This window comes from Lissotriton vulgaris, chromosome 7 (genome assembly GCF_964263255.1).
Source record: "Lissotriton vulgaris chromosome 7, aLisVul1.2, whole genome shotgun sequence".
Taxonomy (NCBI): Eukaryota; Metazoa; Chordata; class Amphibia; order Caudata; family Salamandridae; genus Lissotriton; species Lissotriton vulgaris.
Genome location: NC_141695.1, coordinates 372378418 through 372403047, shown reverse-complemented (window position 1 = coordinate 372403047; position 24630 = coordinate 372378418). Strand labels below are relative to the sequence as shown.

Sequence of the window (24630 nt, the reverse complement as noted above, 5' to 3'; positions counted from 1 at the left end):
CTCTCTCACTACCTCACTCTCTCTCTATTTCTATACCTCTCTCTGTCTCTATTGCACTACCTCACTCGCTCTATGCTAATGCAAAAAGGTATCACATATGCAAAAAAAAAGCTAATGCCAATGCCATTTATTTAGGGATACAAAAAAGAAAAAAAAATAATAAGCAATAGCTCTACCTATAATATTGCTGAGACCATTGCATTGTAAATGCTTGTTTAAAGGCTTTCATTATCCAACCATATAGTGATTTGTCATCATGTACGACTGTATGACTCAGTAGTACTGCGGAATATGGCGGCCCAATATATCACTACGTTTTAGGCCCTTATTATTTAAGAAGTACTGAACCAATTTACATGAAACACCCAAATTGACCCTTTCCACACGCTGATCTGTAGTCCTGCCAAACTTAATCCAAATCCAATCAGCCATTTTGGAGTTACGTCTCTCAAAAATGTCTAAGGAAAACACATTGGAAAAAAATGTGTTTTGAAATCCCCCCCGCCTCCCTGTTTTTCTTTGCATCCCCTTAACTAATCAACACAAACCCCTGCATCAGTCAATGTAGAAGAAGCAACAGGTCTGCAAAGGTTCGTGGAGATTTGTCAAACAGTGGCAAAGTTATTACCTATCAAAAATCCAAGGCATTTCTATTAACCCTCCTGGGCAAAGCACTACGCTACGATCGCGTAGTTTGCGAAGTTTGCGCTACTTCGCGAATTGCACGTAGCACAGTGCAAACACGCGTAGCGTAGTGCAGCGGTCATTTTTTGCTTGCTCGCGGTCCTCAACATCATGTTGGCGACCGCGAGCAAGCAAAATGCCATCCCGGCGAGACTTTTTCCTCGTTCTTGATCAGCAACATCAAGTTGCTGATCGCGAGCGAGGAAAATAAACCTCCCGGCGAGATTCTCAACGCGGGGAGGTCAGGTTTCTAATTGCGAGTGGTCACGCATACTCGCGACCGCTCCCGATGAGAAACTACCAGTCCGCGTTGAGAAAGCTGCTGTTCGAGTAGAAATCTACTCGAGCTGCAGAAAACGACCGCTTGCACTGTGCAAGATGCAGTTTGCACTGATTGCACAGTGCGGACAAGCATCAGGCACTGTGCAATCAGTGCAAACAGCATTTTGCACAGTGCACTACGCACTTCGCGTAGCTATGCGTATCGCTTCTTCGCTACCTACGCGCAGGGTTAATTTCTATCTCTGGGAGTCCCAACTATAAATACAGAGTGGCTGTTGCCACTCTAATATTAATATATGTGTTCACTGGAAAAACAAGAGTTAAAGAGACGCTATAGTTAGGAGAAAATGCAGTTAAAACAAAACATTTTAAAATAATAAAACCACTGAAATTCACCAGTTACACAGCTATCTCAAGTAACTTAAGTAACCAGAACGTGTGCCCTAATGTAAGTATAACTTGTGTACTCTCCATGCAGTGTTATCAATGTTGTCATTTCAGATGTCATGAGTGATGTAATATGTGAGGATACAACCAGTGTATATATATACACACTAACATCCCCTATTACTCTAGGGGATAGTAATATACACAGCCTAACATACCTCCAGATTAGGTTTGCTGGCTTAACCAAATCAGCCAGAACAAAAATAGTTATTTCTCTACACAGATAAGAAACTCTTTGTTACATTTAGAATGGCAGAGGAAATTGAAGCTTCTTGTGTAGTAATATGCAAAAGGCTTCCCCCTTTATACTCCATTAAAAGAGAAATTCCTCTTGTCACCCTGTTCGTCATATTGGGGAACCCTAAGATTTCCTCCCAAGCTTATATACAGCAGCCCAGGTTTTGGGTGTCCCGTTTGTCGACAGAAGAATACCAAGCATTTGGAGTTTGTTTGGGCTAGGATTTTACAAGGTATAGCTTATGCCAGCCAAACATGGTCAACTCCAATTAACATATAAACAAAAGTGCATCAACTTAGATTAAGTCTGCCAAAATACAGAGCTAAGTCTCCATATACCAATACATTATTTAAATATACAGTAAAATTTGTATTGGGCTAATAGTAATGTTTGTCTGTTCTGTGCACGCCTGGATCCCCAATCCATAGCAAGGGAAATCAACACGCAACATTAATACACTGTAGTGAGGCTAAGTCTGCTTAGAACACTCACTAAGTCCTGGTAAGGGGAAAAAAAGAGAAGTTACTTAGCTGTAGCAACTGTTCTCTGGCGAATACAACCTTCCTGGATATATAACCTTTAGAATAATTCCCAGCCGTTATGCAGGACAACGGAAATAGCCGAACTTTTAATTTTGCCAACAAATTAATCAGCATTTTATTCTTCCACTAGAAAATACACTTTTCTTTTATCGATAAGACGTGAAAGAACAAGTCTCCAGAGAAAGGTGCAGCTGTCTCTTTAAATGGTATTTTTTCGATTCAGAAAGCTTAGTCTCATGATTCATATTACCTCAATTTGCTTTCAGAGTAACACAAAGTGTACATCATCTTTTGTTTTACATCAGGATTTCTGCTCAGTGGTGTGCTTTTTCCGACATCTTTTCCCTCCAATGTTTTCCTGAGGAGAAGCTGTGTAGGAGTTATTTACCTAAGGCAAGCTTCTAGGCTAGCGTTTCATTGCAAGTACTGTTTGCAGTTCAAAGGATAGATGTCATGTCAAGGTGGGTCACTCTAGTAACTTATGCTGCCTCCTACTGGACCACGATCTGTATGTATGGAGGCATTCCAAGAGAGGGAGAAGGGGAGAGAGAAGAGGAGAGAGATCACAAATTCTCAGGACAGCCTCAGTCTCTCTTCCTTCTGAGATCAATAATTTGAGAACTACAAACTTAGATCACAGTAACACCTGTCTACAGCACAATCAAACTGCAAAACTAAGGTACAAAGTATGTTACAAATTGAGGTGTGCAATATGGAAGCCTGCGCCACATTAGGGTGTGCCGTACATACAGGGTTCGGTATTTTGCTGTCTTTTCATTCAAGAAGTGACTAATAGGCAAGGTTACCAAACCATATGTAATTTGGAAAGCTACGAATGAAGTTCACTGTATCTTACATGAGGCTGGAATGCCCTCCGTTGAGTGGCCTCCTTCGAGTCTAGACATCAGTGTTGCATTCCTGCCGTTCCACTCCTCAGTCAACCCTGTTAAGGGCTGGGGAGTGTCCAATGGTCCCCAAACAATGCCATCTCACTATTATTGAACAATTCTCGCTATTATTGTGTAATTCATATCAAAGCCTTTTGGCTCTAGTCTTTTAGGTGCAAAGGTCCATGTACACAGAGGATATCCATCTGCTTTTAAATCTTAAGAATCAACTGGTATCAAGTCTTAATGGACTTCATGTATTGAATGATTAGCAATAATCTTCAACATAATCACTAAAGGTCAGACATTGTACTCATTCCAACAGTATTTACCCAATAGGACGCTACACTCTTACTAGCTTGTAATTGTACCTGTTGAATGGTAGTGGGCAGAAACCTTGCCAAGAAGTTGGATTCTAAGCTGTCCTTGACCTGTAAAGTTCAGCAGTAGTTAAGGCCTTTTACCATCAACTCAGATTCTCATGAAACAATTTTAACATATTTCTTTTCCTCATTGTCTCTTGGCTGTAAATGCCTTTGTTTCCTTTAAGGTACCATATCATGTCTTAACAAAACAAGGTACGGCTACATAGGCTTAAAAGTATCACTACCACAACGAGCTCATGTCATCATATGGGAGGATGTCATTGTAATACGTTTCGTATTGGTTACATCTACACTTCGGCTATTGGGCAATTTATTTTTATGTCAGAGGGAAACCCATTGGGTGGGGTGGCCCCTTCGTTCTGGTACTTGGTCTTTTTATTAGTTCTTTTTTGTGGGCCCACTGTTTCCACTCCTACTACTTTTTGACGTAGACCCCCTCCCCTAGGTCATCCCTTGGCACCTTTATAGGGGTGGGTACTTCATCTCAAGATCAGCACTCCACATACCCCATGAATCTGCCTGGGGTCCGTACCCTCTACGGTCAGTAACATCCCCCTACTTGTCTCTTTCTCTCCAATTTGCTTATCTACTACAGCTGCAGTCTATGGCCTCGTAGGCATGGCCCTCGTGTTTCGCTCCTCAGCCTTGCCGGTGTACTGCTGCAAAAAATATCCAGAAACAAGGTAGGTTAGTTGATTTGTTCTTGCAGAACTCGCCCACAAAAGGCAGCGACCAGTTGACTCAGATCCCAGAGTCATCTGACCACGTCCACTGCAATCCTCGCCCATCGCTCCGTCTACCATCACGGGCCTCATTTGAACAACATGGTATATTTGAGCAACAACAATAGGTACCTGAGTAGAGGAGGTGCAACTTGTGCGTGGAACATATCACACGAGCTGCACCATGCATAAGAATATACTACATATACACCAATAATCCAGGAGCGGGTTTCCAGTTGTGTGTCAGGCCAAGTTGGTTATCCTTACTCCAAATTTAGGTCTTTCAATGGCCCACTTAGCTTGGGTGCTGTCATTCCAAGATGGCGCCCATTACTTGCGCCTTTTAAGCCTAAATTATTGCCTTCCATGGCCCCAGGACCAAGTCATTGACAGATTCTTTTCTTTTGCCTCTTCAAATCACTTTGGTTGCTGCTATCTGAGACTCAGGAGTCCTCCGGGGAGATTCTGTGCCTCTGTTAATATGATGATCGTTTTCACCCTGGATGAGAGATCACTCCTGTGATCCAGTCTCAACTCTGCCGGAGCTTAAGATTGTTGGGGGAAGAAGTGTGAAATTCATGGGTGGTCCTCTCTTCGCTTTACTGGAGCTCACTACCAAAGCATATTTCTCTCCCCCCACTGCTTCATAGCCGGGAGAAGCTCCAAGAACCAATGTGCTGCTTAATTTACTTTAACTGGGCCAGGTGGGAGGGAAGCTCCAAAACTAAGCTAACTAATCTATGCTCTTCTCGGCACGCAAAAATAATGTATTAAGCTTTTCTCCTCCCTTAACGGTGCGACCCCCGACCAACCCCCTTAAAAAAACGGAAAAGAGCTTCAGACAAAAGGGAAAAAGGAAGGTACAATTTTCTTTTTTGTTACTGAAGCACGTGCACGGAAACCTATCACAGTTCTCGGGAAGTTGTCTGTAAAGTGGGGCACCATTGGAAAGGGGAGAGTCTGCCCTTTTCAAAGATGCACCTCCAAATAGATTTGTTGTTTGGGGACTGTGGGCAGGCGTGGGATCACTAAGCATAAATCTTACAACCAGACCACTGGGGTTGTAGTAAATCGGGGGCGCAGCCTGGCACAGGGACAGATCCCCAAGGGGATTCAGATGAATATTTTTTTTTCTTTACTATGAGGGAGCTGATCGGACCCAGGACCTAGTAAGCAAGAAGGCTGAAGAGGCATATTTGAAAATGAGATAATCCCCCTTTTCTATCAATGTCTCTTGGAAGTGGACTCCTCTTCAGAAATTGGGGAAGCACCCCTCCCCACCCCCCACCCCAGTTTCGTTAAGGACATACAAAAGAAGTGCTGCCTTATCAAAATAAAATAAAATAGAAATTGAGCAAACAATGAACCACAAACACATTCAATAACAGTAAAGCATAAACATATTCACTCTGGAAAGCCCTGACTATTTTCAGTTTCCAAATATGACAGTCTGTGGAAAATTCAGGCCATCATGGAATATTTCTCAGAAAATGTTCCTGGGATTTATAGTACAGGGTAGAATACAGCGGTGGATGTATGTTTCATCATGCACACAACAGTAGATGCTGCTAAAGCTTGCAAAAGAGTTTGCTACGGCATAACGACATACTGTGTGAGAATTCCAAAGGTTACACATACAGCCTCAGTGGGTGTAGTGGGATCATGAAAGTTCTATCACCCTGCACGACACCAGGTGTCTTCTTTTCAGAAATGTCAGGCTGGTAGGTTCCCCATGGGTGCTGTTCAATCCCGGGTTCAATATCACTGGTACCAACATCCACAAAATGATTACAATTGAAAAAACATCTTGATGTTTCCATGTAACTTTTTTGGGTTCTTTCCAGTCGCATAAGATACGTTTACTCAGACATGTAGGGTACCATTTTTATCTAGAGAAGTTTGAGACACTGAGTGGCAGGTATTTTGTTGATCCCTGCAGGGTCTAGAACTTTCCTTCACAGAAATGTGCGGAACAGCTATGATGTTAGGTAAAGTTTGACGTTTGCAGAGCATTTTGTATTAAAAAGTTTTTAGAACCCCACAAGCCACACCGCCATGGACTTCCAATGTTGCATAGTTTTCCTTCATGCTCACATTTGACAGATTACATGTCACCTTATAGATTGATGCACAGTCAATACACAATGAACTTCATAATAAGCCACAGCTCGGTTGCTGTCTATGTGTAGCTCACGCTTTTTGGATATTCAACAATGTACACATCTACAACTGGAAGATTCTGACATATATAACAGTATTTTACTTTTGTACATCGCCTTTAATGTAAACCCGTACAGATGAAAACATTGTCACCCATTTATATATATATATATTTAACTTACCTTCACTATGTTATGACTTCAGCAATTAGATTCTTTGGAAAGACCACATGTGAGCTGCACAAATAACTCCTTCACAAATTCATAATTTTGTCTACTTTTTAGAAAGAAGTAGCATTAAGGGTTTACCCATGAATGTCACACTTCTCCCCACAATCTGCAAATAGGTAGAAACCACAAAATAGGAAATATTGCCCAGCACGTAGAAAATTGCAAAAACTGTGGTGATTTTTTTAACAACTATTCCTGGTTCGGAAAGCTGGCAAGGTGACGATTTTGGTACAGCTACCATTTTGTTGATGCCATTTTTAGAATAAAAAAAAACTCTCACTTTCTTGCACAGCACTTACATTCCATTTTCTGAAAAGAAAACAACATTTCCGAGATTTTGACTATATTTTCCCGTTCCCTTCTGAGAGCTACCCCAAATGCTAGGTACCGTTCCAATACCAAACATGTAGGTGAAATAGGACGCAAAAGTGGCAGGGCTATTTATTGTGAAATGAAAGTTATGAAAGTTTGAGTGCGAACTTGGCAAAACATAGTGGAGTACTGAGGGAGAGGGCGAAGCCTCAGCAGTTAAGGGTTAAAGAAGGTCATCTTCTTCATTTTTTTGTGTGGTTTACCAAGTCACATATGACGTACACTCGCTGGTTCTTAGTAAGGATTTCCAAAATTGAGGTCACACTGAAGTTTGAGGTCCAATCCATAAATCTCCAGGAAATCCCTTTTTTCCAGCTGGCCAGATATGGTGACCATGTCTGCGGCATACTGGAGGCCATGAGCTGCAACGCCTTACATCTGAATGTCACACGAGGAGGTTTGCCATTAGGGGTTGTCAGCAGGACGGAACGATGCTAAATTTGCTGTGAGCATTACTGCTCAGAAGGGAGAATGTGAATGAACGGCTGGAAAAGTCGACGTCGACCGAAGCTGGGGAACCAGGTTCGAGTCTTGGCAGGGACGTTCAACAACGCGTGATTTGGGGCAAATCATTTAATCTCCTTGTGCGTAACAAAATTAATGTGCCCGTCTGTAACACAACTAGTTCTCATGTATAGCGCTCTAATATATTCGGGTTTAGTGAGCGTAATAAAAAAAATCCTCCCCATGCCTCCCCCCCAAAAAAGTGCAACAATGCTCATAGAAAAGATAAAGCCTTTCATGCGGTTACAGCGGGCACTGGTACTGTAAACAATGACACTCATTACATTTGGCACTGAGAAGGTCTATGCCAGGTGAGGTGTTTTACGCAGCTTCCGAGAAGAGCACTGCACGGGGAAGTTCACTGAAATACAGCTTCTACTGAGGGGCACTGCAAAGGAGGCTCGCGGGCTGAGCTGCCTTTTCAGCTTTCTGGCATTAAACAACCCGCGAGGAAGACAGCTGCGCCATTCCTGCCTGGCACTGGTGGGGTTAAACGGCTAGCACGTCGGAGTCACACCCCCTTCTAGCGCAAGAATAAAGTAGGGCGAGGCAGACTGATAATAAAGGGGTATACAATTAGTCAGGAACCAGTTGTTTACACATTACACTGGCCGTTAATTAACACTTCTGAAGTGTAATTGCGAGTGTAAAGTGGTAATTTCTGCTGTCATGCAGTATCAGTAAATAGCGGTTTGTTACTACAACAAACCAAGCGCGGAACAGATTTTGCGAGGGTTACATGCAAGTGTGTGACGTGGCACGTGATACGAAGCCCTTCTGTCAAGAATTGCCGCCGAATACACAGCTCCGATTTACAGGCTAAAAAGGTATATCTCGTACTGGTGACGTAAGTGTGCAGAATAACACCAGATATACACGTTCGTGTGAAGGGTAAGTACCAGAGAGCCACATACCTCCTGAATTCAGACAATGCGCCCAGCGGTCCCGGTGTATGTCAGTTCAATGTCGAGAATGCACAGCTGATTCCACACAGCCCTGCAGTTCTTAAAACTAAACGCATGAAGAGAAAATCAAGCAAACATTTGAAAACAAGCATTTGCAATCCAATAGGTCTCGCATTTACGAGGGTTTGAGATATTGGCATTTTAAATGACAATGCCTTTTATTTATGTGTTGTTTTTTAAAAACAGATAAATAAAATACATTGTCATTTACAATGCCAATAGCTTAAACTCTCGCAAATGCGAGACCTATGGCATTGCAAATGCATACAGCGCCCTTGCTATAATTTTTTTTAATAAAGCGTTAGGAGAGAGCATGAAAGCTATTTGAGAAAATAGTGCTCAGAGGCTGTAAATAAAGCCTACCAAGTAATGTCCATGGAATGTTAAAAAATGAGATACGGCGGTACTAAGGTGGGACTAGGCCTATTGACCAATGAACAGCCACAGTTTATAGTGGACAATTACACAAGCCAATGAAAAATATGGGTGGGGGGTGGGAGTAGTGTGGGTAGTGGTTTAGGGTAGTATTGTAGTGTCGTAGTGGTTTAGGGTAGTGTAGGGGTGGGAGTAGTGTAGTGTTTGCTAGGGGTAGTGTAGGGGTGGGAGTAGTGTGGGTAGTGTTGTAGTGTCATGTTTTAGGCTTTAGGGTAGTGTAGGGGTGGGAGTGGTGTGGGTAGTGGTTTAGGGTAGTGTTGTAGTGTTTTAGGGTTTAGGGTAGTGTAGGGGTGGGAGTAGTGTGGGTAGTGTTGTAGTGTTTTAGGGTAGTGTAGGGGTGGGATTAGTGTAGTGTTAGTGTAGGGGTGGGAGTAGTGTGGACTGGGGGTTGGGGGAGGGTTGTGTAGGGGTAGGGTTGTCACTTACCTTGCAAACTTTAACCACGAGTATAGCTTTACCACGCATGGCTTTGTGTTGTAATGGCATGCTTGGAAAGGCATACTTGTGGTAAAAGTTTGTGATGTAATGGCATGTCGGTGTCATCGCGTAGTAATACCCGCGTTGTAATGGCACCCGTGGTATTAGTATGCGGTGTAATGACATCCATCTATTGTGGTGGTGTGTATGTCCACTACTAGTAACACAGGTTTATGGTCAGAAAGTGTCTGAGGAAGGCGCCAGATGTCTATCACCCAACCGTTAGCGCGTGATGTGACCAGCCAGTAGTCCAATCTGGACCACCTGGCATGTACTGTAGATGCATACGAACCCTCTTGTGTCTGGATGTCGGCGTTTCCATGTGTCTACCAAGTCAAATTCGTCCATGCATGCCCAGAACTCCCTGGTGGCTTGTTTGTGGTGTTCTGTCGCGTTCCTTGACCTGTCTTATTCCGCATGGAGTGTGATGTTGAGGTCGTCCCCCATTTAAGGGGATGTCTCATAGTCCGTCACGTATGTCTGTGTAGAAGTTGGGATCGTCTAGGTTAGGCCCATAGGTATTGATCAGGCCCACACGTGTGCCTTGTAAAGTGTCCGTTAATATCACCCATCGACCTTGGTCGTCCTGTAGCACTTGATCGATTTATTTATTTATTTTTGCCATTTGTACAGCGCGAACGAATACCCGTGGGCGTCTCGGCGCTAGATAATTCCCTAACTTTCCCAGGAGGCTCATGGTGAATGCTTAGCCAAAATTACTGATCGAAGAGCCAAGTCTTCAATCCTTTACGAAACTGTAAAAGAGAGGGAGACAGCCTAATATGCTGCGGCAAGGTGTTCCAGCTTCTGTTCACCTGCAATAAGGGCGAGGAGTTCGATGGAGAAAGGATCCGTGAGTGCCTTGGGGCTGTTTTTAATTGGTTCCAACACAACAGCCTCAAGTGCAACTCGGATAAATCCGAAATACTATTCTTCGGATGCCCATCGGAACCAGATTGGCATGGGTGGTGGCCTGCTGACATGTTCCCTCCAACTCAGTCATCTAAGTGGGCTAAGAACCTGGGAGTAAAAATTGACAATGAGCTTTCGCTCAAATCCCAGGTCTCTACTCTTACGGGAACATGCTTCGGGATCCTCAGAATGTTGCGTAAGTTCTTTCCCCTTCTTTCTGAGGAACATCGGAGGATTACTGTCCAGGCACTTATAGGATCCAGATTGGACTATGCAAATGTCCTATATCTGGGTCTGCCAGAATATCTCCTTCAGCGTTTGCAGGTGACCCAGAACGCTGCTGCTCGAGCGATCTTTGGCCTGCATCGTCGCACTAGTGCCTCTAACCTTCTCCTCTCCCTCCATTGGCTCCCTGTACGGAAGAGGATACTGTTCAAGGCCATGACCCTAGCCCATAAGGCCTTGCATGGTAATGGTGCTAAATATCTCCAGAAGAGGTTGGACTTCTACCGACCTACACGATCTCTCTGGTCGGAAACATTGGCTCTGGCTCGGGTACCACGTATCAAAAGGGCCCGTCTAGGCGGCCAATCCTTTAGATTTCTTGCCCCTCAGCTTTGGAATTCTCTACCGGTGTCCCTGCGGACTACCTCGAACTTGCTTGTCTTCAGGAAGGACTTAAAAACTTGGCTGTTCGCCGGATAGTCCGCTTCCTATTTTAGGCTCCTGTTTTTTTACTGTTATGTTTTCCAGCTCTTTCTTTAGGTCTGGAGCACAAAGCGCCGGGACACTCCTTTGGAGTAGCCGTTGCGCTATAGAAGTCCCATTTTAACATAACATAACATAACATAATTTAGATGCCGCGACTACAAAGCGACGATCACCCCATGAAACTGTTTTAGATCGAGGGACCACTAGCTGGTTAAGAGTGGCCGATCGAAGCTGTCTAGCCGGTCTATAAGGAATCAGCTGATCCTTAAAATAGTGTGGTCCTTGGTCATGCAGTGTCTTGTATACTATGCAAAGTGATTTAAATTTGATCCGGTTACGGATAGTCAGCCAGTGGTATTTCTTGATGGTATCCGAAATAGACAAAAATTTGGGTGTTCCTGAAAGCAAGCGTGCTGCTGCATTCTGTGCTGACTGAAGCTTATTCGTAACCCTGACCTGGGCATTTAAAAATAATCTGTTGCAATAGTCAAGGGATGATAACACTAAGGAGCTAACCAGAGTTTTAGCAGCAGTGTCTGGCAAAAATGGTTTGATTTTTCTGATCAACCTTAATTTGTGATGGGCTGTTGCCACTACCTTATTCGCATGTGCCACAAAATTTAGGTCTGTATCAAAGGTTACTCCCAAGTTCTTAACTTTGAGAGCTGGCCTGGGGGGGGGGGGGGGGGCTCCCATAGCTGATGGCCACCAGATTGCTGACCAGTCTGGTCGGAGGTGTCCAAAGATAAGCACCTCCGTCTTTTGAGAGTTGAGCTTAAGGAAATTGACTGCCATCCACTCTCCGATAGCAAGCATTCCGTGTTGAAAACGGTCTGCCACCTCAAGCTCGTCATCCTTAATGGCCAAAACCAGTTTTGTGTCGTCAGCGTAAGAGGTTATGCTCATCCCAAATGCTTTGATGACATTAGCAAGGTCCGACACAGATATTAAATAGTGTCGGACTTGGGGATGAGCCTTGAGAAACCCCGCACGGTAGCGCCATCTTGGCCGACTGATATGGGCCCAGGATGACTGCCTGTGATCTCGGCCAGAAAGGATGCAATCAGATTTCTAGCTAGGTGGTGAATGCCTATCTTTTCGACACGGTCAACCAAAATCTTATGGTCGACCGTGTCGAAGGCCGCTGATAGGTCCAACAGTACAAGTACGGCTGTCCCTCCTTGGTCTCGAATTATCCTGATGTCATCTGCAGCCTTGATTAAGGCGGTTTCGGTGCCATGATATCGTTGAAAACCAAATTGTGATTCATCCAGTAGAAGATGTTTCTCTACATGCTCGACCAACTGTTGGTTCATGGTCTTTTCGATCACTTTGGCTAAGAATGGCAGGTTCGCAATGGGCCTATAGTTCTTTAAATCATCCATATCAAGATTTGATTTCTTCAGCAAGGGCTTCACCAGCGTTTTCTTTAAGGAAACGGGAAAGATTCCTGAGCTTAGTATGGAATTACAGACTGAAGTAATAACCGGGATTAGGGTGTCCATCACCGGTAGTAGGACTGAGAGAGGGCATGGATCTAATGTTGATCCCGATTTAATAGAAGAGACAATAACCCAAGTCTGGTCTCCAGTAAGTGCCTCGAAAACAGTCAAGGCCTTATCCAGAGGCAGATCAGATGGAACTGAATGTATAGGATGCGGAGAAAAAGCCTGATAAATATCATTGACTTTTGAAAAAAAGAATTTGGCCAATGCGTCACAAAGTAATTGTGAGGGTGGCGGTGTAAGATCAGGAGCATTACCTGACAATGTTCTAGTGATGTCATATAATTGTCTACTTGAGTTTTTGGCTTTTTCTATTTTATCCAAAAATAATGCTATTTTAGCTTCTGTAATCATAGCTTTATAGACATTCAGTGACTCTTTATATTTGACCTTGCTCTCAGGAGCATTGTTTTTTCGCCACTGCCTTTCCCTATTTCTATTCAGCTGTTTTTAGCTCCTTAGTTCCTCTGTATACCATGGGGCAGTGGGTGTAATTCTGTTCCTAGATAAACTTTTGGTGGGTACTAACCTATTAGTGGCATGACCTAGCCAGTTATGAAATTGTTCGGTAGCAATATTAGGGTCAGATGACAGCGACGGACAGGTACTGTCCAGTAGCATTGTTAGTTCAGTTTGGTTTATATTTTTCCAAACTTTTATCGATTCTGGAATCAGGGTATCAACCTTTTTCTTCGAGGGTTCGCTTATTGTTAATTTGCTAAATATAGCATAATGGTTGGTCCGGGGCATAGGTAAAATGTTAGATATCTGTAAGCCTTCTACATTTGAAAAAATACCATCTAAAATGTGTCCGGCTTGGTGGGTCGGGGAGGTAATCATTTGTCTAAGCCCTAGCGTGTCCAAGTCCATGATAAGAGCCCGTGTATCCTTATCATCTTCTTGATCCAAATAGAAATTCATGTCACCCAAAACAGAGAAAGATTCTTCCATAACTAACGATTCCATTATTGTGCTTAGATCATTTAAAAACGCAGTCCTTGTACCAGGAGGTCGGTACAACAGTATTCCTTTAAAATTATAGAGGGCGGTGAACTTAATGCTAAACTGCAAGGCTTCGCATGCAGTAGCTGGGATGAATGATATTCTGATGGGAAACCGTTCTCTGGCTATAATTGCCAATCCCCCTCCTCTTTTACGGACCCCATCTTGTCGATAGGCTTTATAACCTTGAGGTGCAGCAATTACTATATTTGGAATTGTACTCCTTTTTTAACCAGGATATTAACCCCTCAACAGTATGTTGAATAGGAGGATGCTACCGCCAGTTCCGCACAGCTTCTGCCCAGTGCCTTGTCAGTATGGGTGGTGAGGTGCGTTTCCTGTAGCATTGCTATCTCTATTTGATGTCTGTTGAGATAAGCTATCACCTGGCGTACCTTCGTAGGATTGTTTAACCCCCGGACGTTCCATGTTAAGCATCTTAGTGATCTATTACCAGCCTGCTCCAGCATCCCATTTTGTTTCGTATGGATGTAGACATTTTATATCTACTTTGAATCGTTTGAAGTTATAATATGTATGTTTGCTAGCACTATCACCTAACGTTCATTAACTGTCTATTGTACAACGTCCTGTGGAATCATGGTCTTCTATGTTTGTTATAATTTACAAACCGAAGGGGGAGAGAGAGAAAAGGGAATCAGAATGGATTCATTCTCCCTGGGCATAGATACATAAACAAATAGAATCCAATCTCTTAGACTTTGGGTGTATCCTCCACAGTGCGGCACACCTTTCTTGCTTTTAGGTCCCCTCACCCACCAACAGGCCCCTTGGTGTCATGCTTCATCATCGGGGTCATCGTACCCCTCTACGGGGTACGGCGTGCTGCGACCTACGGATACGCGGGAGCACTTGATAGACTATGTGCGGTGTTGGTGAGTTTTTTTTTATATATGTGAGTGTATTGTGGGGTTTGGGATTAGTGAAAGGTTAAAAAGGACCTGGCTCATGGGGTGACTAAAAAATATTTAATAAGCCCCCGGGCTGGTACTGTTAAAATGTGGGTGGGAGGTTGTTACGCTGTTAATGTGCGTTACCTCCTTTTGGTGAGCGTCGACATGTTTCGGTGCAAGAAGCACCTTCTTCAGGACGGGGTGCACAAATCCCCACCTTACTCACGTTTCTCTAACCAATACTAGAATTTTCTAATAAAAGTGAGGAAAAAATTACAGTGCAGGTAAAAACAATGTACCTAGCAAAAGAAGACGTAGTCTGTTAATCAACTGTTTTGGAGTTGAAGGAAAAGCCTCATGAGCCAAACGTCAGGATCTGGTGTGCTAAATAGCACGATCGATCGGGAGGTATTTCCTCGCAGCAATCATGCTATTTAGCCCACCAGATCCTGACGTTTGGCTCATGAGGCTTTTCCTTCAACTCCAAAACAGTTGATTAACAGACTACGTCTTCTTTTGCTAGGTACATTGTTTTTACCTGCACTATAATTTTTTCCTCACTTTTATTAGAAAATTCTAGTATTGGTTAGAGAAACGTGAGTAAGGTGGGGATTTGTGCACCCCGTCCTGAAGAAGGTGCTTCTTGCACCGAAACATGTCAACGCACACCAAAAGGAGGTAACGCACATTAACAGCGTAACAACCTCCCACCCACATTTTAAAAGTACCAGCCTGGGGGCTTATTAAATATTTTTTAGTCACCCCACGAGCCAGGTCCTTTTTAACCTATCACTAATCCCAAACCCCACAATACACTCACATATATAAAAAAAACCCTCACCAATAACGCACATAGTCTATTAAGTGCTCCCGCGTATCCGTAGGTCGCAGCACGCCGTACCCCGTAGAGGGGTACGATGACCCCGATGATGAAGCATGACACCAAGGGGCCTGTTGGTGTGTGAGGGGACCTAAAAACAAGAAAGGTGTGCCCCACTGTGGAGGATACACCCAAAGTCTAAGAGATTGGATTCTATTTGTTTATGCTTCTATGTTTGTTATGCATATATTTTATATTTCTATTGTACAAATTAACTCATTTGAATGTGTGTGTACCACCTCAACCACTGATGTTCTTTTATTGTAAAGCGCTCCGATACCCTCGTGGGTCACGTTCGCGCTACATAAACCTTCATAAATAAATTAAATGGTATTAAAACAACCGCTTTCACAATACTCTTCCTGCATGACTCAGATACATAAAAGGAATAACAAAAACATACAAAACGAACAGTTTTGCTCCCCTCTTTCCCCACCCACTACCGCATCCCAACCATGCTGGAGAATGTCCCTTGAACTTGAGAAACCAGAACTGCCCGAGTGGTGTCGAATACAATGTCGGTGCAACTAACAACTGTGTCTACAACAGTTCGGGGCTTACCCATGGTATGGGTATGCCCGAGTTCCATCTGACTCCCCTGTTGGGACTGGGGAGGGCCGTGAGATAAGCATAATATGGTGTGCCAGTCCTGTTCTGTACCCGAATAGGGAATTTGGCTGCTGTGCAATGGAGTGGATGTTGCCTTTCTCGTGGCAGCGAGGGTGTCTCGGCATTCGCAGGTTCATATGGTGGTCCAACGGTGGACGGCATCAGTCGTTTTCACTGGAATGGTGGTCTTGCCGGTCACTTCTAAGTAGAGACTTGGCGTAGGTCATGGCTGCCTTCGGAGTGGTGAAGATCTGGTCTTTGCCTTTGTGTGTTATTTTAAGGCTGGCCGGGTATAGCATGGCATACTTTAGGTTAGCCTCTGCAAACAGTTCCTTACTTGTTGATACTCCCGTCTGCACCGCCAATGTGAAATCCGGGAAATATTGTAGTATGTTTCCTTGATGATTGATGGTACCCTTTTCCCTTGCCATCCTTAGAATCGGGTCCCGATCCATGCAGTTTAGGAGCCTGGCCACAATCGGTCTTGGTGGCGATCCCGGCGGTGGTTTTGGTGCAAGTGTTTGGCGCGCTCTCTCGACTATGAGCATGGGAGATAGTTCTGCTGCCCCAAAAATGTCTGTCAGTAGAGTTTCAACATATTGTTCCATACGTCCTGTATATGTCGACTCCGTCACTCTTGTAATGCAATTTTTTTTCCGCCTGGAACGCTCCTCCAATTCCTCATTCTTGGCCTTTATGGTGGCCATCACCTTCTCCATGTTAAGGCTTTTTGTTTGTAGATCGTGCATGGCGTCCTCCGTCGTGGATACTCGGGCTTCCACATCTGTGATCCGGTTCACCTGTTGGTCCAGTTTAGAGGATATGTGGTCTATGAAGAAATTTAGGTGGTCTATCTTTCCATCGATGGCCACCAGGCTTTGTTGCACCACCGCCAGCATGGCGGCGAGCGTTTCCAGGCTTGTGCCTTGGTCGTCCACGATGGACGCGGCGTCATGAAGAGTGATAATGTGGTGCTGCTGAGTGATAATGTGGTGCTGCTGAGTGATAATGTGGTGGTGCGGAGTGGTGGTGCTGAGTGGTGCTGTGGTGGTGCTGAGTGATAATGTGGTGGTACTGAGTGATAATGTGGTGGTACTGAGTGATAATGTGGTGGTGCTGAGTGATAATGTGGTGGTGCTGTGTGATAATGTGGTGGTGCATAATTAGGGGCGGGAGGAGAAATGCGAGACACGGCCTGGCGGCAGTGAAAAAAGTGTGAAGCAGGGAGCGGATCCCTTTGAAGTGAAGCTCTCGGAGGCAGGCGGCTCGGGGAGCAAATGGCAAGCGCGTGCACAAGCACATGCACTCGACGTAATCCGCCTGGTGGTTTTAGAGCTTGGTTTGCCCTCTATACTCTCGTCTTATTATCGCTTGCGCGATTAATAGGACGAGACCTAAAAAGCGAATTTACAAAAATAGCGAGCGTCAGGAACAAATTAGAAGCCCGCCTTCAAACAATTTGGCGATTTATAGCAAACATACATACTTACATAATTACTAGTTTTACACAGCCAGTTGTTGTCGCATTTTTGCAGGTATCTCAGAAGCTATGTTAATAATACGTGTTAATACCAGGGAGTTTTACAGTGCTGGCCAAATATACAAGGGCTTCACTTTTGAATGTGTACTTAGCACAGAAAACTTCCTCACTGCTTTCTGACACAAAAGCTGCCGAAAGCATATGGTCTTAGATTGAACCACGCTCCTTAATTTACGATTACGTTAGGAAGTGAAGCTCTCGGAGGCAGGCGGCTCGGGGTGCAAATGGCAAGCGCGAGCACAAGCACATGCACTCGACGTAACCCGCCTGGTGGTTTCAGAGCTTGGTTTGCCCTCTATACTCCCGTCCTATTATCGCTTGTGCGATTAATAGGACGAGACCTAAAAATGTAACTTACCTCCTTGCCGTTGCTGCTGTGTCTCTTCTATTTGCCCCTCCTTGTCGTCCTTCAGCTCCAGCCGGAAGCACCCAGGCTCCCCATAGCCAATCACAACGCTGCAGTGCAGCGCAGCGTTGTGATTGGTCTGAGTGCCATGGTACAACCCTAAGCCAGGGACTGGGAGCCTGGGCATGTTCTCCACCCAGAATGTAATACAGCCTGCTCAGAGAACATGAAAGTGCACGACGGGTTGGCCGGACAACCCATCACATGCATTGATAATAGTGCATACCACCCGCTGTTGATGACGGTTTTTCTCCTGGCCCTGCCCCCAAGACTCCAGGACACAATATAAAATGATGATAAACCACAGTTTATTATCGTTTCATCTTTATTTTCTTTGCTGCTGGAAGGAGGGGGGGGTCGATGCTCCGGACGAGCCGCTGCTGGTACTAAAAACTGTGAAATTGTCCTGAGAACTGACTTCAGTACAAAGAGAAGAACACTATACTGGTAGTGAATTTTATAGATTTTGAATCTGTGGTTAAATCTAGGACTTGCACATTTGGGTACATGAAAACAAGTATCCTGGAAATCTGCAGTGCACATCCAAAACCTCCTCTTAAGACTAGGAAAAATCTGATGATGACCCAGCATCCTAAAGTTATTCCATTTTCACCCATTTGTTTGCTTTTTCAAATCCAAAATTATTCAGAAATCTTGTTTGGGGCATTCTTGATATGAAAGTAATAGGTATAAACTCCGACGTATCACTGATTTTGGCTCTGTTGCTCCTTTCTCCAGGGGTGTTGAAATCTCAAAAATAAGTCGGTTCAGCATTGTAGGATTTGAGCCATTCAGTGGAATCTGAAAACTTGAAAATCTTGTTGCACATCCATTCTGTACAATATATAGCACACACTTGTCTTTTGTAATTTGCTGCCATGCTGGTAGACTGAGGGACATATTTCCACCCAATGTACTCATTGGTGGTGACAGAATGACTGAGTCATTGCTTTGCTAAAGCTTTCCCAGAGGCAGTAGAGAGCTAATGATCGCTACCTCTTCAACAAGAACACTTTTTTTTGGGAAGGCTGCTGCTTTTGCTCCATCTGTTGTCTCTTCCAGAAAAAAAATACAGTAGTGTTGCTAGCTCTGAAGGATCATTTTTTGGACCTCTTCGTCAGCTTAAGAGCCAAAAAAATAAGAGCCTTTAAACAGTACTTCCAACTTTTTTTGCTGAGCTTACAGAGAATAAGATGTCAGTTTAAGCCACAAATATCACGTTATAGACACTGCACAGCAAAATCAGCAGTAGCAAAGTCTGTAGTGTACCTTGCTAATCCAATTATTATGTTATATCAACAGTGCTTCCTTGACCATCTTCATGAAGCCTCCCCTTTTCTCTTTTGTGGGAATCCCAAATAGAGTGTCCACAGCAGTTAACCAAGGCAGTAGAACTGGTGGCTTTAACAATTCTTTCTGTTTGACAACCCTTCTTTCCAAAGGCAAACCCCATCTTCTTTTCTCCTAAGGAGCATTCTGGGATTCCGGGCCCTCAGCAAGGAGTTCCTCCTTCAGAAACCTGTGTCCGAGTGAGTGGTTCTGAATTTATTTTCCAACTGACTATTCACTGGCCACACTGAAAAGGATTTTGTGATGGTTTCCATTGTGGGTTGCAATAATCAAGGAAGGAAAAAACCTGTGGCTTAGTCTGGATTGTTTAAAAAGTATTGACTATAGTGGAAGACCGAAGATAAAACTTCTTTGCAGCCCCATTAGAGAGATTTTCAATTTGGTACAAGGTCATCTACTAGAGAGATTCTCATGGGAAGAGAATTTGGAGCAGCTGGAGAAAATGCTTGCCAACCAATGATGCGGAGCAAAAATACAGAGAAAACCCTTGCGGTCTTCATCTCCTTGCCAGGATGACTCAGACTTATGAGATCCATGATGTCTGCGTTGAGAGACATACTCTGGTTCTTCTTTGCACCTCTTGTGAGAATATCCAGTTGGAGATCTTCTCAGGACTCCAAGTGACACTCCTCTCTTAAGTATGAGATTCAACTGGCAAGGCGGGAGAACAGGGTCTAGAGCCTCTGAAGAACGCTGGTGAGAAGGATGGACTCTGCAGGGAAGAGAGGGGTGATAATCATCCCCAGAAAAAATGCTACCACCACATCAAATGGTTCTGGCAGAGGAGACAATGAACAGCCCTCTTCCTGGACATCTGTAACAAAAGACCACAGTTCTAGCCGAAAAGGAAGTGATTCTGAGAGGGGGAGAGCATTCTAATCCTGAAATATCCCTTGTTGATTCAAATAATTCCTAATCTCTCAATGTAGATGTGTGCGTCTGCACATCAATCTTCTGCTTCTTGACTTTGAAGCGAATGTTGCTAACAAGTTGCTGTCCACTCACCTTCAGAAGTGGGCTCCTAGGAAGAAGCGAGGGTGGAATGGTGACTTCTCCCCACTGAAGTGAAGGTAGATGGTGACATTCTATGCCCAATATCCACTTTCTTAGCCCTGAGGCCATCCATGTCCCTGTCTTTCAGACCCTGTAGGACATTGTTTGAGAAATCCCACAATCCTTAATAGAATGAGTCAGGAAGGCACATCATGAAAACACTGTTGTCACCATTTCTTGATATCATCCACTTACAGACCGAGCGGGTAAAAGGGGGATGTACCTCTAGACCAGTGTTTCCCAAACTGTGGGTCACAGGCTGCTTTTAGGTGGGTCGTGAAAGTCAAGAAATAACTAAAGATTGCTTTAAATTCTGCATTTATCAGGTCACATTTGCTGTACTTTAAAGACAGAGGTCAAATATAAGCCTATGCCTTCTAGCAAATTGCTGCTTTTTGACATGGGGGATTGGGGTTTATAAACTCATCTCATTTTGCAGTCAGAGAGTGTATAGTGAATTATGTGACCGTCTTGCTGCGGTACATAGAGTGTGAAAGTAAAGGCTGTAGGATGTTGTTTTTTTGGAATACACAAAAAATATAAATACATGTAAATGATGTGTGCAGATTCATCAGTTAGGAAAGCAAAACTTTAAGTTAATTTGTTTTGGTAGTTCTAGAGTGTGATGGAAACAAATATTTAAATAGGATTTATTAAGATCAAAACAAATCAAGACAATTTACTTGGTGATGCACAAATGAAATATTCACTTAAACCAGATTTCCACGCATTATCATTTGTGTGCAGTTTAGTTTTATCAGTAAAACTGTATGTCTGTGCAAATTTAGTGGCCATTTCAATGGAAAAAGTGCTGTTTGTAAATGACTATGCACTACCACACAATGCTTTAGTTACATAAAAAACATCACCAGCCTAACGTCCATTAAAGCTAAGTGAGTCACGTACGTTCTTTGTTCTAAAAATTGGGTCGTATTTATAAAATGTTTGAGAAGCACTGCTCTACACTATTCACTCGCTGGCCCCATCAACAGCCATTTCATAACCTAATCTGAGACAGACGTGCCCGGGCTCACTCAGAGATCACATTTACAGTGACCCCAGAAATCAGATCACTACTATGATATCAGCAAAAAACACAACTGATATGGAGCACCTTCAGCGTGGATGCATACTGGAGGATAAGCATAATGTTTTCCAGAGAACCTACAAGTGAAAGAGCATAGTTTTCCAAATCCATGTAGACGACTTTTGTCCCAAAAGTGTCTACAAAATAGGTTGTGGTTGAGAAACGGATCAAAGTTTTCATAGGTACTAAAAAGTGCCACAGAGAAAAAAGTTTGAGAATTTAACAATGTTTTCCAGAGAACATTTAATAATAAAACGTATCTGAAATGCCAAAATATACACAATTGGGAGAAGTTTGTAGATGCTTACACAAAAGGCAGGGAGGCAAAGTATGCTAAGAACTTGTTGCCAACATCTGTAAGTGATGCCACAAGCACGCCACGTTCGAATCCCATTGCAGCCAACTAAGCTCTTCACCTTTCAGTAAACTGGGAACTAAAAAATTGCGTAAGTAAACTCCTTATTTACAGTGTTACAACACAGTAAACACATTTGTGAGGCTAACAGGAAAGCTCTCGCCACCTCACAGAAAGAAATACCGTATCAATGGGAAAGCTTGATATACCAACATACAGGATGTGCCCATTACAGGCTTCCATCGAACCACTCAGACAGGGTATGACCAGGGGTACATTTCCAGGTTTTGGGCAAAGGACCACCACATAAGCTCTTTACCCTTTGGAGTTTGATAAGTTGAGTACCAGTGAATTGTTTATTACTGAACAGCTTATTTACAGTGCTACAACAGAATAAACAGGAACATTTAGTGAGGCGAACAAAAAAAGCCTAAGCACCTTACATGCAGGCAAGCATACACACGCAGGTGCACATCCACCCGTCAATAGAAAAGCTTGATGTATCAACACACGGGGTGTGCCCATGAAGGACGTACGCTGTACCACATATTCAAAGTATGACGAGTGAGATAATTCGAGGTTCTAGAAAAAGGAAAACCAGTAACAAACTGACACCACCATAGAAATGCTAGCAGATAGGATGCAGGACAGTACACACTCACCTCATACCACATTATTGGTGCTTAAGGAGATGTTCAATAAGTAGGGTTATGTGTGCCAGCACAAAGTAATTTTTACTTGAAGTACAAAAGTAACCTCACGCCACAGTAGAGGCAGTGGAGGTGAAAATGTATAAGCGGAATAACAGAAGATTGAATGTGTGAAGGTAAGGTACACAAGCAAGTATACAGGCACATCATGCCATACTAGAGATACTTGTGGACATGGGGTGTGTCTATGTATACAGGACTGCGCACAGGTCTTTTCCTAGAGGTGCTGAAGATGGGATATTTTCAGACTCACAGCACAAGACAGCAGCAGCACACATCCCATAACACAACCCATAGAGCTGTGTGAGAGGGCCAAGTGAACAATATATAGACAAGACAGTATACTGCCCATTCACACAATCTAGAGGTTTTGGAATGGGTGGCACAAGCAGCAGGTAAGGCAACATAACACACATCTATGTCACTTCACACTAAGATTTGTGCAGGGTACGTAGACAACACAGTCAGCCCCGAATACCATGCTTGGGTCCTGGAGCAGATGTACATGTGCAGATTAGGTAAACTGGACAGGTCAAAGCGATGTAACACAGTGCAGCCACATTTGTCTGACAGCATCTCCATACCTGGAATTCCTCCTGGGATGCGATCAGCTGGCATCGCTCCTTAAGCAGTTCCTCAAACCCCAGCTCAGGTGCCCGGCACTCCAACAATCCTTGAGGGAAATCCATCACCATACTGAAAAGTAGAGATTCAGATGCAGCAAATCACTGTGTGCTAAAACATTCTACGGCCAACCATTAGCCTCACTGACAGGCCATATGCTAGCTAGAAAGCTTATAGAGAATACAGAATTCTTCAACATTTTCACCTTATAGCCTGTAATTTAAATGCATCAATATTCAATAGACATTTTTCAGTTATCTAAATACCCTGGCCCACAGCTTCCAAGTACAAGGAAATACTTTGGAAGGATTTAGTTCAATGATAAACAAGCACTGGCGTTGCCAATAGGTCTTGCAGTAGGAAAGTTGGAGCTATTGGTTTTGTAAATGACAAAGCCCTTTATGTTTTTAAAATGAAAACAAAAATAAAAGGCATTGTTATTTGAAATTGTAATAGCTCAAACTCTCGCGAATACGAGACCTATTGCATTGCAAATGCTTGTTTGTTTTTTGTTTTAATGCCTGCTTTGTTTGTCCTGTGCACCATAGCATTACAACGCTTCACAAATCTGCTAATAAAATAAAGTAGCTGCCTCGTAGCACTATAATTAGGCCAGAGCCAACTAACTCCTAGAGACAAGTATAGCTGGATTGCCTGGGGCGGGAGAAGCAAATTCGAATTTCAATTACAGAACGATGATCTGACAATGTGTGTAATCTAACCCACGCTCTATCCAATACAGGAACTGGGCAATGGCTTAATGAGGATTTTGAACCCATTTCGTCATCTAAGAGCATGTGGGACTCAACCCCACGCTCAGAAGTGGCCTTCATTTGCAATGTGCTGTACTAACACCTACATACCTAACCATAAGTAAATATTTGTCCTATTATGGCTCAACCCTTAAAACAAATATTTCAAATCATAAACCAAACTTCGTATTATTATCCAGTGTTAAGGCACTCCATTGGTCTCCCAGAGAAGGGTGGCAGGCTGAGTTGGACTCACCAGGATTCAAATTCATGCCATTCGGTTGGCAGCCGATGTCAGTGGCGAGCGTTCTAATTACCGAGCTGTCTTACAAGCATCAGTCCGAGAGAACAGCGGGGGTTCAGAGTAGGTCCGAGTAGTGTCGGGCCCATGGAATGCAGCCCTTAGCTCTGGAATATAAGTGGACATCTGCCAACCGGAAGCGGAAGGACCTTGTAACGTTTCTCTGCTTTCACCTGATAAGAATCTTATCCCAGAAAGCGTAAGCTTCTCGTGCACCCGCTGAGGCACACTGTCTGCTGTTTTTATTGTGACTGTCTGTACTTTCTGAATTTCACTGAACATTTTCTCGTATTTATATATATTTACAGTGCTGCAGTGCTTTTAGTGTCCAAGCGGCACAGTAGTCCTATATAAATCATCTAAGCAAACAGACAAACACAGCAAGGCTTCAAATATACTGTTTAAAATAAACTGTTCCAAGAAGCCTCCGATATTAATCGTAGGGTCACATTTGCACGGGCACCTGGCTACTGTTTTCTGGAAAGCTTTCACAATTGTAGTAAAGCATTGGCTGGCGTCGGGAGGGGAAAGAGCATTACAGAGTGAGAGAAAGAATAGGTCTCGCTTTTGGGACCTTATAATTATTTA

At 43.6% G+C, this 24630-nt stretch overlaps 1 protein-coding gene across 3 annotated transcripts in view; it reads right to left on the bottom strand.

The window, feature by feature from the left end:
* HSPBP1 (HSPA (Hsp70) binding protein 1) overlaps positions 1 to 24630 on the bottom strand; it is a 409565-nt gene that overhangs the window by 99603 nt on the left and 285332 nt on the right. For all 3 annotated transcript variants that reach the window (XM_086930301.1, XM_086930302.1, XM_086930303.1), the window contains exon 7: positions 22950 to 23061. In XM_086930301.1, coding sequence (XP_086786427.1) covers positions 22950 to 23061 — 112 coding nt within the window. The remainder of the gene's footprint in view (positions 1 to 22949; positions 23062 to 24630) is intronic.